Raw genomic sequence first — 12899 nt, 5'->3', positions numbered from 1 at the left:
CATAAGCGCATCACGAACGCTGTCTTACATGGGCATGTTGACTACTGCGTCTATCGATCGACAGTTTGCGTTTGTTTAATTTACAGTGGAAGACACACTACTTAATTAAAAACAACCTGACAGCTCGAGTGAATGAGCGATTTCCTTCAAGCAGAGACCATATAATAGATCTATTATATATGGTCTCTGCTTCAAATACTCTTCCGATTTCATCATTTAAGATACCGCTAAAGTTTTTGGTGTCAACATTGTCAAAAACAAAATATTTGTATTTTCGGCGAATTAAAAGAAGTTTAAATGAGTACGTATAACCGTATCGAGGTTTATCTGGAACTTTTCACAGAGCATCAACAAGAATACTGACACTGCTTTTCAAACAAGAAATATAGAGGATATTATATATGAGTGCCCATGTCATACTATGTTTACGACACGAGTGCCTAAATGTTGGTATTTCCCGAGCGAGAGCGAGGGATATACCGATATTTAGGCACGAGTGTCGTAAACATAGTATGATATGGGCACGAATATGATATTCTGTTTATTACCGAAGTCGTCAAATTGAGGAAAATAAATCCAATTCTAATTCAACATAGTATGTAACACGAGTTCTGATTGGTCAATGCTATAGATTTCCGACCGTATAATCAGCAATTTGGAAGCCGATTCACCAAAACCTATGAATGTGTCCATACACTATTGGGGGTAACGATGTTTTTCGGGGCATTGTGATTTGCAGAAGCCTTAGGTCAATTAACTCCCCTATCACTCTAAACAAGATGGAATTTGTGTTAAAAAAGACAAAACAGTATCATAAATTTAATTGTAAGTTGAAACAATTTACTCGCAACGGACTATTGACCCAACACTGTTAGATCATGAAACAAGATTTACGACGTCATTATGGAGCGTGACGTCACCTGCTGTGACGTCATTTGACAACAAAACTGATAATGGCCCGTCGTTGAGGAATCAGCGGGTCATTATCATTTGCAGCGGCCCGCTCATTTCTGATAACTAGAGGGCGGTTTCATGATAATTCTGTCCATTTTAGTTATAACACTATGATTTATTCATCATTGTCAGATTTAGTCAGTGTGCACATAATAAACGTGTTGAAATGTGAAAATGGAGCTACTTTTTCTTGCGATGGTGTAAGTTCAAGGAGTGATATGATTAACCTTTGACCTAGAGGAACTTTGATCTGGTTTAAATAATGGATTTCTGTCATGATAAAAAAGCGTAAAACGAGTTGAATTAGAATGGGGATAACTGTACTGTGTTTGGCGAACTGGGGACATATACCGGTGTTTATATAGCCGCAAATTTAACGTTATATCGGCGACTAAAATCGCGGCTATATAACCACCGGTATACGTCCCCAATTCGTCAAACACAGCACAGTTATCCCCTAAATCTGCTTTCAAACATAGGCTGGCTTCCCGCCGTCGCCGCATGTAGAACGCAACATCACAGAAGAAACGTGACGTCATAGCATTGTCACCATGTCAAAGTGATATTTTGCCCGAGGGCATCGTATGAAAAATATGAACCCCGATATTTTCGCCCTCGTACGTAATAAAAATCGTTATGACCCCCTGCTTTCCTTAATATGTTCGGCAACACACGTACTCTTCATCTTCAGACGACAATTCATCACGCCTAGCGTCACATAACGAAACGAATCATTAAAGGTATGGCTTTGGCTAAATCCATATCGATATCATCAAACTTTGAGTTCACATACCATCACAATGATGTCTGGGCTATTCATAACCATGACAAGTTAATACAAGTCTGAAGAGCAGTTTTGGCCTGGCCATATTTAATACAGTAGCTGGAGTCGCGTATGAAGTAGTCTGGGTCGGAAATAGTTGGTTTGATGCCTTTTATTTGCCTGAATCTTTCTTGCGCTGGTATACAGAAATTCTTTCCCTCTGGGTAACATGGGCCTCAGATTATCATAACATTTACATACAGGGACGTTGAACGAGGAAACTACGTTTCCATCACCTGTAGCATGTATACATACATACAGTGAAGCCTCGTTAATCCGGACGGTTGCGTTTCTCAGCAAATTCGCCCGGATTTCGAATCGTCCGGACTACTGAATCAAGACCCAAGTTCAAGCAAGAGTTGCTTCCCTTACTATTACAAAAACGACACGGCTCTGGATAAAACAAATAAGCATTTAATGTAAAGCTTATAAAACGATGAATAGCAAGCACAACAATAAATTATAGTTACAGCAAAAAGTCTTTCATAGTTGTTTGTGTATTTTTAACCTTCCTCATCCATTTTCTGATGTTTGGCGTTTCTTGCTCGAGACCGATTGTAGATTTTCCCACTGAGTGCCCAAATAATTCACCAAAGTGTTTACTTAGGAAATTTAAATCTAAACTTGCTTTTGGATGTTCTTCCTTGTATCTTGCAATCTCTCTCTTTTCGAATGCGGTAGTCTCATATATCTTTGTTTCGGTTAATTTACTCATCTTTGCTGGGCCAGAAAGGGACAAACTGTTCATAGAGATACAGTTACCGGACTGTACTTATACACTAATTACACGTCTTCTCATTAATTACGGCCAGTGCAGGTAAGTGTAATCTAATCTAAAATATAATCTATTATATGGTCTCTGGTGTAATTAACTGCTGGGGGCGGTGGTGTAGCCTGGTGGTTAAAGCGTTCGCTCGTCACACAGAAGACCCGGGTTCGATTCCCACATGGGTAGGGCCTACTATGTGTGAAGCCCATTTCTGGTGTCCACCGCCGTGATATTGCTGGAATATAGCTAAATGCGTCGTAAAACCATTCTCATTCATAAGTGTGAATTTGTACAGGTGTCCGTAGCCATATGGTGTTTCATCAAATATAATATGATAATAACTATATGATACAAATAGCAATTTTGCTTGATGTATGAAGTTAATGTGTCGCTGACATACCGTGTGTGTGTGTGTGTGTGTGTGTGTGTGTGTGTGTGTATTTGCTGCAATATTCGCGCAGGCATTCAGTAGCCTAATATATGCCAGTTACATCCATCACTACCATGCAATAACGAAACCTGACACTAGTTTCTGTCGTAAGTTATGTACATGTGTATTAGACATTTGTCCCGAATCACACCCCACCATCACCCGTGTCATGCCAGGATCCGCAGCTGGTCGGGTTCGAACCTGAGACTTATCCAGTTTAGGATGCCTGGTCTGCAGGCGTTTCCATACTTGTGTGGTTCGCTAATGTAGTAAATATAAGTGACTTGAATTGATGGTCTTTAGAAACATCTGCTAGAAAACCTACAAAATGTGGAATATAGACTTCCTAGCTAGTGGAATATTGTTCGATATTGAGGGAGAAGTTGACTATAAGAAAACCTTCTCTGGGAAGAATCGCCATTCTGAATATTTATATATATTTTTTTATTTCACATAACATTTTACATTTCAATGTCACACATAAAATGTGCATATAGTAGTATTTGCATCTATTATATATTATTTTATCACATTTTTGTTCAGTATTTATAAATAACATATGCGGAGCAGTCCAGAAGACATGGAAACGTACATAATTACAATTTTAACAAGCAATAAATTTGTAGTTTCAGGTTTAAGTATTTCGTTTCAAACAAGTAAAAAAGGGGTTTAACCTTTTTCCAATAAATCTGTAAAGCATAGATTTTGTTAGTACCATAATTATTACATTGTTAAGCTTCCCTTCCAATCAAAATCAGACACAATTTCATCAACACGAAAACGATACAAAAAGAGGTTTAATGATCATCTCAACTTTACTTTCTAAGCAACAGTACACCTAATAGAAGACTATAAGCTATATCATGAACCATTTCAGATGCCCTATGATGCATACCAATAAAATGTTCAAATAACGAAAGGTAAGCTTTAAGACGAGTCTTATGACAGACAACAGATTATTAGGATTCAAGCAGGTATGACAGTATGTATACAAATGTATCCTGACGAATAGAACTAGGTGGTGGATTCTTCTCGTTCTACTTCATATTTGCTAAAATTACACGCCTTCTTCTATTCCTCTTCGTCAACTTGTTTGCTCTTCGGTTCCCTCTCCCTTTCCACGGTGTCCTTATTTGTCACTATCGTCTTCAAATATGAAATTAACAGAGAAAGTGAATGAACATGAAATAAAGTGTAAGAAGGTTTCATGTTTCTATTTTAAGAGTGTTAGAAACGAGGTGAATGCCGTGTAAAAGGTTTATATCATATGAAAATCATTACAGTACCTTACGATGAGTGAGTGAGGCCACGTTCATTTTCTTCCGGATGGACCTTGTCCTGTAAACATATACAGAAAACCGTAAAGGGCTGTGTCAAAGTGGTGAGACAATGGACCCTAAATATTGTATTTAGTGTCATGGTTGTACTGAGGTACATTTACATGAGTGTAATTACTAAGGCTTTGAGGTTTTTCCTGGTCACAGCTTTGTTCCAATAGGGCTTAACGTCGCCTTCAAGATCATTGCGTGTGTGTGCGCGCGTGTGAGAGTGTGCGTGTGATTGTGCCAGTACGGACACAAACCGCTTTTAGAGTGCTGGGCTACTGAGGCACCATACTGGGATTTCTCTAAAGTATCCCATCTCATCACATCTTATGGTATGAGGCAGTCAGGGATTAAACCATCGACCTTCAGCTCTCCGACCTTGGAGACGGATCCCGAGTTGACCATATACATGTATTTCGTGGACTGGAATGTGGATTGGGGGTCAAAATGTGTGTCCTGTCTGATTGTCGTCGTGTTGTTGGTAAATGATCTGTGTTGCTGTATAGGATTAGGTTATAGTCGGAATACCGTGATCTACAAACAACGTTATTTACCAGCTTAGTAAATATAACATAATGACAAATGATATTTAAATCACGTCTTGGTACAAATATGTGAAGATGTATTTAGAACAACGCCCCCAAATCACACTGCACTGTATTTTCTCTACATTCATTGAGGCGTATCAGGTTCTCCCCCGTTACATCTGCACATAACAACTCAAACCTTTGTCAGCACGGTGATTTGATAATGCTGGCAATGTAGGGGTAATCAACGTCCTCCTGCTTGTACTGAAACAACAAAACAAATACGGTCATCGTACGCGTCATGGGAGGATTATTTGTTATTTCTTTGCACGTGGGGAATCTTCATGTTTTGTTAAAAGTGAATGTTTGATGTCCCACCATAGACCGGAGCCCCCCCAAAAGCGATGTTATGCAACAGCGACCTCCCGTGTGACAATGAAGACGTTACGTTCACTATTGAGGGAAGACAACTCTTGTCGCCAAAGCCGGCTTGTTTTCACGGAGACCAACACTGACACTAAAGATACTGCGGTGGTCCGGGGATGATATTCCATTCTATTTGTTGACACACTTCATGTTGAAATCGTATTATATGAAGAGTCGGAGACCAGAAGCTCTAAATACAGACCAAGGAAGACTGGTAAATCAGGTTACGAGAGAAAGTTCACCAAACAACAGTAAAGTTTCAAATGTGGCTGACAAGTCTCATGCGAAGTGTCCAACTGAACAAGAGCTTTTCAAATAATCAGGGATGAATAGTAGTGTTTTGACCTAAGACATCTCTGAAAACTTTGCAATATTCCGCTGTAACTGTTAACTTTGGGTCGGGTAATTTCGACAATTTCGCTAGCCGTAGCGCCAGTCTTTGACAAGAGTGAAACCCATGTTGAGCAAACACAGTAGCTTGTGTACAGTTTACTAAGACCGCAGTTAAGAATTTCATTCACATCAGTTGAATCAAGTTGTTGTCATCGAACCAGTTTTAGTCCAATCCGTCTTCAAACACCTCGTGGAGGTTAGACCGTCCGTATTTTTTTTCTGTGTTTCTCATCTCCCGACCTACCAAATTTTCCTTCCGAAAAAAATACAAATGTCGCCGACAGCAATAACTTCAGCCCGATCAAACGAAAAAATGTGTCAAACTCCAAAAAAATATATAATATTTTGAAAAGTCTTCGCCATAACGTTCACGCTGGTGCATATGGACAGTATATATTTTCCCCTTGACCGATCATATATCAAGTGTTATGTCCTGAAATACCTGTTCCGTGATTCCACGATACACCGGGGATAGCCATGACTGCTTATATTGCAATAATGAATCGCGAAATGGCCATTCGGAGCGAAGCGGTGGAATCAGCTGATCGTTTTCAGGTCATGTTTTGTCGTTTTCTTGACGCTTTGCAATCGGTAATTTAAGTCTGGCACGACATAATATCACACTTTTAAGCCTGCAGTGTATTTTCATTGCATATGTACTCACGTCTATATCGTATTACGCCGATTAGGCTGCATTCATGTGATTCAGTACGGCCGGGAGTTGATGCGGTGCGCGAAATGTGAAAGTATTAGAGGTTCTTGAGAGGCATGTGAAAGTATTGTTATGTACAACGTGTGAATTTCGTCGTGAATTTTATCTGATATTTTATGATGGTTCATGTGTACTTTAATAATTTTTTCAGTCATTGTACATATAAGTATCATCTTTTAAATTGTAAAAATAGAAGTAAATGCATACACATCTACATGGAATGATTGTGAGGTTAAATTCAATTTTTTGTCATCAAAAACATATTTGATTTTAAACACATTTTCTGTGTTAATTCTTAACATACAGGCAAACGATGCCTAGACAAACGACTGAGCAGAGGGGAATGGCCATTGGAAAGTTGCACGGAGGTAGCCCTGCAACCGCTGTAGCTAGACAATTGGGCTGTCATCTTACCACCATAACACAATTTGCTCAACGTCATCATCAAACCGGGGTTGCTGCTGATCGTCCCCGTACCGGACGGCAACGAGTGACAACTCATGCGCAAGATCGGTTCACCCGGGTCACTCATCTAAGGAACCGAACTCAAGCAGCAACAGTAACAGCAGCCTTGGTTCTTGGGTCAATGGGAGCAGTGCCAAGCGATACGATTAGGCGTCGTCTTCGGGATGCTGGAATCCACTGCCGAAGGCAATATGTGGGGCCAATGTTGGCACGTCAACAACGCCAGCGACGTTTGCAGCTCTCACACAGCAGGGGTGTCGATGGATTATCTGGCTCAGAACAACATTAACGTTCTTCCATGGCCGTCTCTATCCCCGGATATGGATCCCATTGAACATTCTGAGACGAAACTGGACGGAGGATTGCTGCAGGTAGGCAGCCACTCACACTTGCACAATTGGAATAGAGATTGGTGTTTGAGCGAAACCAATTGCCTCAGGCATTCTTTCAGACACTCGTGAACTCAATGAGGCCACGTTGCACGGCCTGTGTGCAAGCTAAAGGTGGCTATACGCGCTACTAAAGAGACTGTCACTTTTCGCGTTCAAGGGTATCTCCGTTTGAACTTATTGCAATTCAGTGTCATCAGCAACTTATAGCTGTTAAATTGACAGTGTTTTCTATAGAATAAAGGATTAGACATGATTTTGGTTGTCTTCTATCAAAAAACTTGACAAAAAGCCAGACTTGCGTTTCTTTTGCTGTTCAATATACATGTATGATGACTGGTATTTATGCTGCAACCGACTAATTGGATAAGAGGCGTGTGGTACATTAAGTATGCATCAGAATTTGAAAACAAAATAAAATGTGTGAGGAACTGCTGATCAAAACGTACTATTACTATTTATAACTTGATGTTACATTCAATATAAAAATTTTCATGGCGTTTTCCCTGTTCTTTTATCGTGTCAATTCGTATTGCGCTTAGAAATTAAATTTGGGGTCCTTTGATTTCCGTTGAAGATCGATCGTGGTCAGTAATCAAGCAGTAATGAATACCACAGAGTGGTGCTAGAATGTCAGTTCAGATCGGCTCTGTTACTGAATGTTTTGCTTTTACCTTTTGCGGAGAGTTGACCAATGGCTGGTAGTCTTGTTGAAGTCTTCCTGAAACTATTATAAATATGTATTTGCATATTCACATTCTGATGACGTACAGGCCAAATACCATTGAGTAACTTTTTCCGATTTATTTTCATATCAAAAGAGACGCGTATTTAAACAGCTATAATTTTCTTGATGTTTCATGCAAATAAAACAAAGAATATGAATCATTCTATGAACCGTTTATGTTGTTAGATTCTGATTGTAAAGTTAATTGACTGTTGAGTAAAGATAATGCTTATGACAAACTGAGGTCACACTGGGACGTACATTTGTCATGTCCTTACATATAATATAGGATACATATTACGTGTATATATGAAACGATGTTATAACAATATTACCACCGTAAGCTCTCTGTGTGCTGGACATACTATAGAAATGCCTACGAATTTGTACCTTACGAATGGATTTTGAGGTCTCTGGAATGTATTGACCTCCCTTGGGGATAGCTTGCTTTACTCAAGTCTGTAATAAATTGCTAGTCAACTCAACCCGAGAAGTATTCACGGGCACAGGCCCTCGTGTCTTTGCGAGGATTAAAGATTAAAAAAACCAAAAAGATTTGGAGATGACCCCCGACTCGAACTGCTTCACAGCACAATAAATTAGGACGAGGCTGGACGCTTCTGTATGTTCACAGGTGCAGGTGCTGACCTCCGAACACAGCTCTAATGGAAAGGAATACTTCATTATAATTATATAATTATCTCAGAACCTTTCTCCACCACTATGTAATACTGTTGAAAACTATGTTTCATTCACCAGATTCACTACCAACATACCCTTTCTGCGCTCATGGTCACAGGTAGTTTGGACAGCTTGTCTGTAATGCGCTGGACGTCGTAGGTGTCATGTTGACCCTGACCTTCATCACCTCTCCAGCCCTTAATAGAGAAGGCGAGTTTCATCGCTGTCACCAGGTACTCCCTGGCTGCACGCGACTCGCGGCATCGCATGGCAATACTTGCCAGCGCTTCATACGCCTGCATCATGGTGCGTGTGTCCTGTCCTGAGAAAGTAAGAGTGAGTTTAGTGTAAGGTTGCTTTTAGCAATATTCCAGCAATATCAGAAATAGGCTTCACAAATTGTACACATGTGGGGATTTAAACCCGGGTCTTCGGCGTGACGTGCGAACGATGTAACCACTAGGCTACCCTACCGCCCCTGATACGCTGTTGATACAGATCAAAACTAATGAATGAGGGAATGTTGTTCAACGCAGCTTTACGCTAGTCACACGTGTTTGGGGAACATATGGCCAAACGGAAGTCAATCCTCTAGGCGACACGTCTATTACCTCGTCTCAATATGGCTGAAATATTGCCGATGCGACGTAAAATTTTAACTCCATGATGTGGATTATGGTATTGAGGAGTGAACCGAAAGTAAGGAATTTTACTGTTTAAGAGGAAGAATTGAAACAAGGAATTCGGTTAACAAGAACTGATGGAAAAGTTTGAAGTAAATTACAACTCAGAGTATGCGTAATCCTAATAGTATTGTGTTTACCTTTTTCTGCATACACGTACGCTTGTGAGAACGTGTCGTGGGCATCCATTATGTCCCCCAGCTTGATGTGGGCGTTTCCCATGTTGAGGAAGCTACGAGCAGCGCCAGCACAGGCTGCTTGATCTTCCTTCAGTGCCTCTGTCAATAGTGTCTAAGCTCTGTCTAAACTGATTCACGGAAGGTAATTTTCCCGTTGTGTTAAATCAGTCAGCCCATTTATCGGACTCACCTACATCAATCTGAGTGTATATCTTTGGCACAGCTATTCTTTTGAAATATTTTTAGTCTTTTTTTTGTAACAAAAAACAAAATACTTTTGGAACATGCGTCATTCAAAATTAATATGTCCAGAATTCCTGATTTGATTAATCGACTTTCAGCAACAACAGACAGACGTGATATCGTAGCCGTTTTCAAACGTCCTATACATGACATATATACTATACTTTTAAATACGTTTATAGTGATGTTTTATGGATATGCAAGATCTCTTTTCATGTTTAGAATCACATCAATATTCTGTGTCGATATGGCAGTGTTCGGTATGGATGCTGTGGTCTTACCGTAGATCACCCATCGTCTGTTGTTTTCAATTGTGTACATCAGTCCCTCATCACTCCCTATTGGTATCAAGAACACAAACATAAACTCAAACAACACCTAGAAGAGTTAGCGCCACTATATCGAGGCTCACGTCGCTCTACTCTCCATCTGACATTTATCAATGCCCATATAGAATTCTACTATTCAGTTTGAGATAATGAAGGTATCAATGATACTATTTTTTCAGCTGTTTTAGTGAAGCAAATATTTGTATGTCATTCATGGACGTATCTCGCCTCCACAATTTATGAAAATTGTCAGGGACTTCACGCTGCAACAGGAAAAGACGCCTGCATACACAACGTCAAGTCCACGTCTCTGGGTTATATGTAACTTCTTCTGGGAAATCATATCAACAAATTGATTTCGTACCTGTCAGTCCTATTCTTTACTAGAATGTGAGAGACAAGTATAAGCTAAAATAGAAGTTGTTTAGCATTAAATAACTATAAAAAGCGATTGGTTTCGCTGCTTCTGTTTTAAAGTAACTCACCCGTGCAAGTGTTCTCCAATTTCTCCCTTCCCGGCAGCTTCTTGCCCCGTGTTACTTCCTTTAATTGCATTGGCGTAATCATCTGCAGCGGAAAGAGCGAGTGAGGGTTTTCTTCTCCGTCGAATGTTATCTACTTTGTATCTACTTTGTCAACTGTATATATTCAGAAAACTGTCTAAATTAATTTCACGAAAGATAATTCTTCTGCTATGTTAAATGAGTCATTACTCAGTATTTGGGTCGGATTTATCTACTTCCTATGACTTTGGATAATGAAAGAAACCCATGCTTTTGGGATTTTCAGACAAATATGGACTGGATTTTGAAGCTTTTTGAGTTGAAGCGACAATAGACGGACATGAACAGTAACCTTTTATAAGTCGTGGACGACTGACATGAAGAAACACAACATACATACCAAATGTTTTAATGGCGTCTGAGTGGGATTCTATGGCAAGCTCAAAGTCTTCCTTCATGTTTTGTACCGCACCAATGTTCTGTTTCAACACAGCAGTGTTTATAGATGCTCGTGTCTTGTTGGTGATAGATTTCAGTCCTTTCTCAAAGCATTCCAAAGCTTTCTGGTACTTTGTCAGGAACGTGAACATCAGCCCCATCTCATTCCACAGTGGCACTGAAACAGTAGCTAACAAGTCATTGACTGAAACGTATGAAGCACTACAACAACGACTTGCCAGATGTAAAGAAAGAAAGACTATCGATGTTATGCAGTATGCGAATGGAGCTTCCTGTGTCCTTAACTTGAACTAACCTGCTTCACAACGTCCATGAGAGAAGTGCAAGTGCCAGAGAAATGTGTACACAAATAATTATCAACACTTGGTAAACTACATTTGTATACATCGGCCAACAGTCAAGCTTCTTTGTTTTCAGTCTTTGTAAATATGAAGCTTTTTCTAAGTCATAACAGTGAAGGAAACATAATTTCATAAATTTATCACATCGATAGACGCGCAGTTCGACAATACGCTCGAAGACATAACTTTAAGCCCGTCTGCGCCATTGTCTTCTGTAACACTCACAAGAGAGCCTATTCGTTAATCACCACTCACAGTCAAACTACATTGACTCCTTGTCTCTCTGCCCAAGTCCCTTCCCTACATGACGATGTGACAGACTAGTGTAAGAGACAACTCACCCAGACATCTCGTCTCCTGTACCTCCGTTCTCAGCGACCTTGCACCCAACGATATATTTCCTGATGGCAACGTGGTGTAATCAGCTGCAGAAGAAAGAGGGATGTTAAGTTTGGGTAGGATTATAAGGCTGAGGATTATAATGGGTTTGCGGATTGGTGGTTATAGTTCTGTCTCTCTCTCTGTCTGTCTGTCTGTCTCTCTCTCTCTCTCTGTCACTCTCCCTCTGTCTCTCTCTCGTGATGTGTGCGTGCAAGTGCGCGCGCGCGTGTGTGTGTGTGTGAGAGAGAGACACAGAGACAGAGAGAGAGAGAGAGCGACGTGTGTGTGTTTGTTATTTACATTGGATACAGTCATCGCTGTGATTTTGCTGTAATATTGCAGACTGTGTCGTAAAACAACATCCACTCAAAACACAAATAAAATCTGGTCTCACCAACTTCCTTCTTCAATTCCCGCAGGACCTTTTCTGCATCTTCTGTTCTATTGTCCCGGATGTAAAGCCTAGCCAATTGACATATCACCTTGAAACGTCTCATGTCGTTCCGCTGGACTTGATACGCTTCTTTAAGTTGCTCCAGGTACTTAGTCTGCATACATTTGTCTTGTTTTCCCCTGTGCAGTTTTACAAGCTGTTCAAGCAGATAAGTTTGGTTCTTGAAATCGTTGGGAACTTTTAAAGCCTGTTCATAGTGCCAGGGGGATCTGTTTGCAACTGCTCGTAGATAAAGTATGCTGTTTCCCCCTTCTTGCAACATGTCGTCAATAAACTGGTTTGGCAAGTTTTGCAGTATCTGCTCAAACTCCTCTTTGTTTCCGTTCGCGGCGTACACACTTGCCAAATTATAACTACAAATGTTTTCATAGTGTCTTTCGTTTATCGATTTCGCCTTTTCCAGTGCCTTTTGGAAAGAGCCAATGGCTTTCTTTACATTGCCTTGATTATAGTGCCTCTCTCCTTCTTGATGAAGGCAAACGACTTCCATTACTGCAGCGTCGGCCATATTCAATACTCTGAAACAAGTCCAAAATGTATCTCCGTCAAATGAGAGAAAACAATCTTTGAAACAATATATACACGTGATACATGTATATATACACATGGAAAAAGTATCGCAACACTCCATATTTTTCATGGTATCAATATGTTACCATTAACCACAACAAAGCAACTCATCCAAACCTCACTTACTTACATGGAC

The 12899-nt window shown here is 40.2% G+C and overlaps 1 protein-coding gene across 1 annotated transcript; it reads right to left on the bottom strand.

Annotated features, from left to right (window-relative positions):
- Positions 1-3405: 3405 nt before the first annotated feature.
- LOC124268075 lies at positions 3406-11060 on the bottom strand. The gene is made up of 9 exons (XM_046703094.1): positions 10957-11060; positions 10541-10620; positions 10008-10064; positions 9445-9582; positions 8717-8943; positions 7888-7940; positions 5028-5092; positions 4263-4314; positions 3406-4122 (listed from the first exon to the last, which is right to left on the bottom strand). The coding sequence occupies exons 2-8, from the start codon at positions 10608-10610 to the stop codon at positions 4289-4291; spliced, it is 636 nt and encodes a 211-aa protein (XP_046559050.1). The 5' UTR covers positions 10611-10620; positions 10957-11060; the 3' UTR covers positions 3406-4122; positions 4263-4288.
- Positions 11061-12899: the final 1839 nt, after the last annotated feature.

Source organism: Haliotis rubra, unplaced genomic scaffold (genome assembly GCF_003918875.1).
Source record: "Haliotis rubra isolate DU_JTF1 unplaced genomic scaffold, ASM391887v1 Scf136, whole genome shotgun sequence".
Taxonomy (NCBI): Eukaryota; Metazoa; Mollusca; class Gastropoda; order Lepetellida; family Haliotidae; genus Haliotis; species Haliotis rubra.
The sequence above is the reverse complement of the archived record's forward strand: the minus strand, read 5'-3'. Positions and strand labels throughout refer to the sequence as shown.

Excerpts from the sequence above, each read along its gene's own strand:
- LOC124268075 (XM_046703094.1), bottom strand. The coding sequence starts at position 10,610 with ATGCAATTAAAGGAAGTAACACGGGGCAAGAAGCTGCCGGGAAGGGAG. Across the intron at positions 9,583-10,007 it reads CAGACGATGGGTGATCTACG|AGGCACTGAAGGAAGATCAA; the intron begins GTAAGACCACAG and ends CACTATTGACAG. Across the intron at positions 8,944-9,444 it reads GTACGTGTATGCAGAAAAAG|GACAGGACACACGCACCATG; the intron begins GTAAACACAATA and ends TTACTTTCTCAG.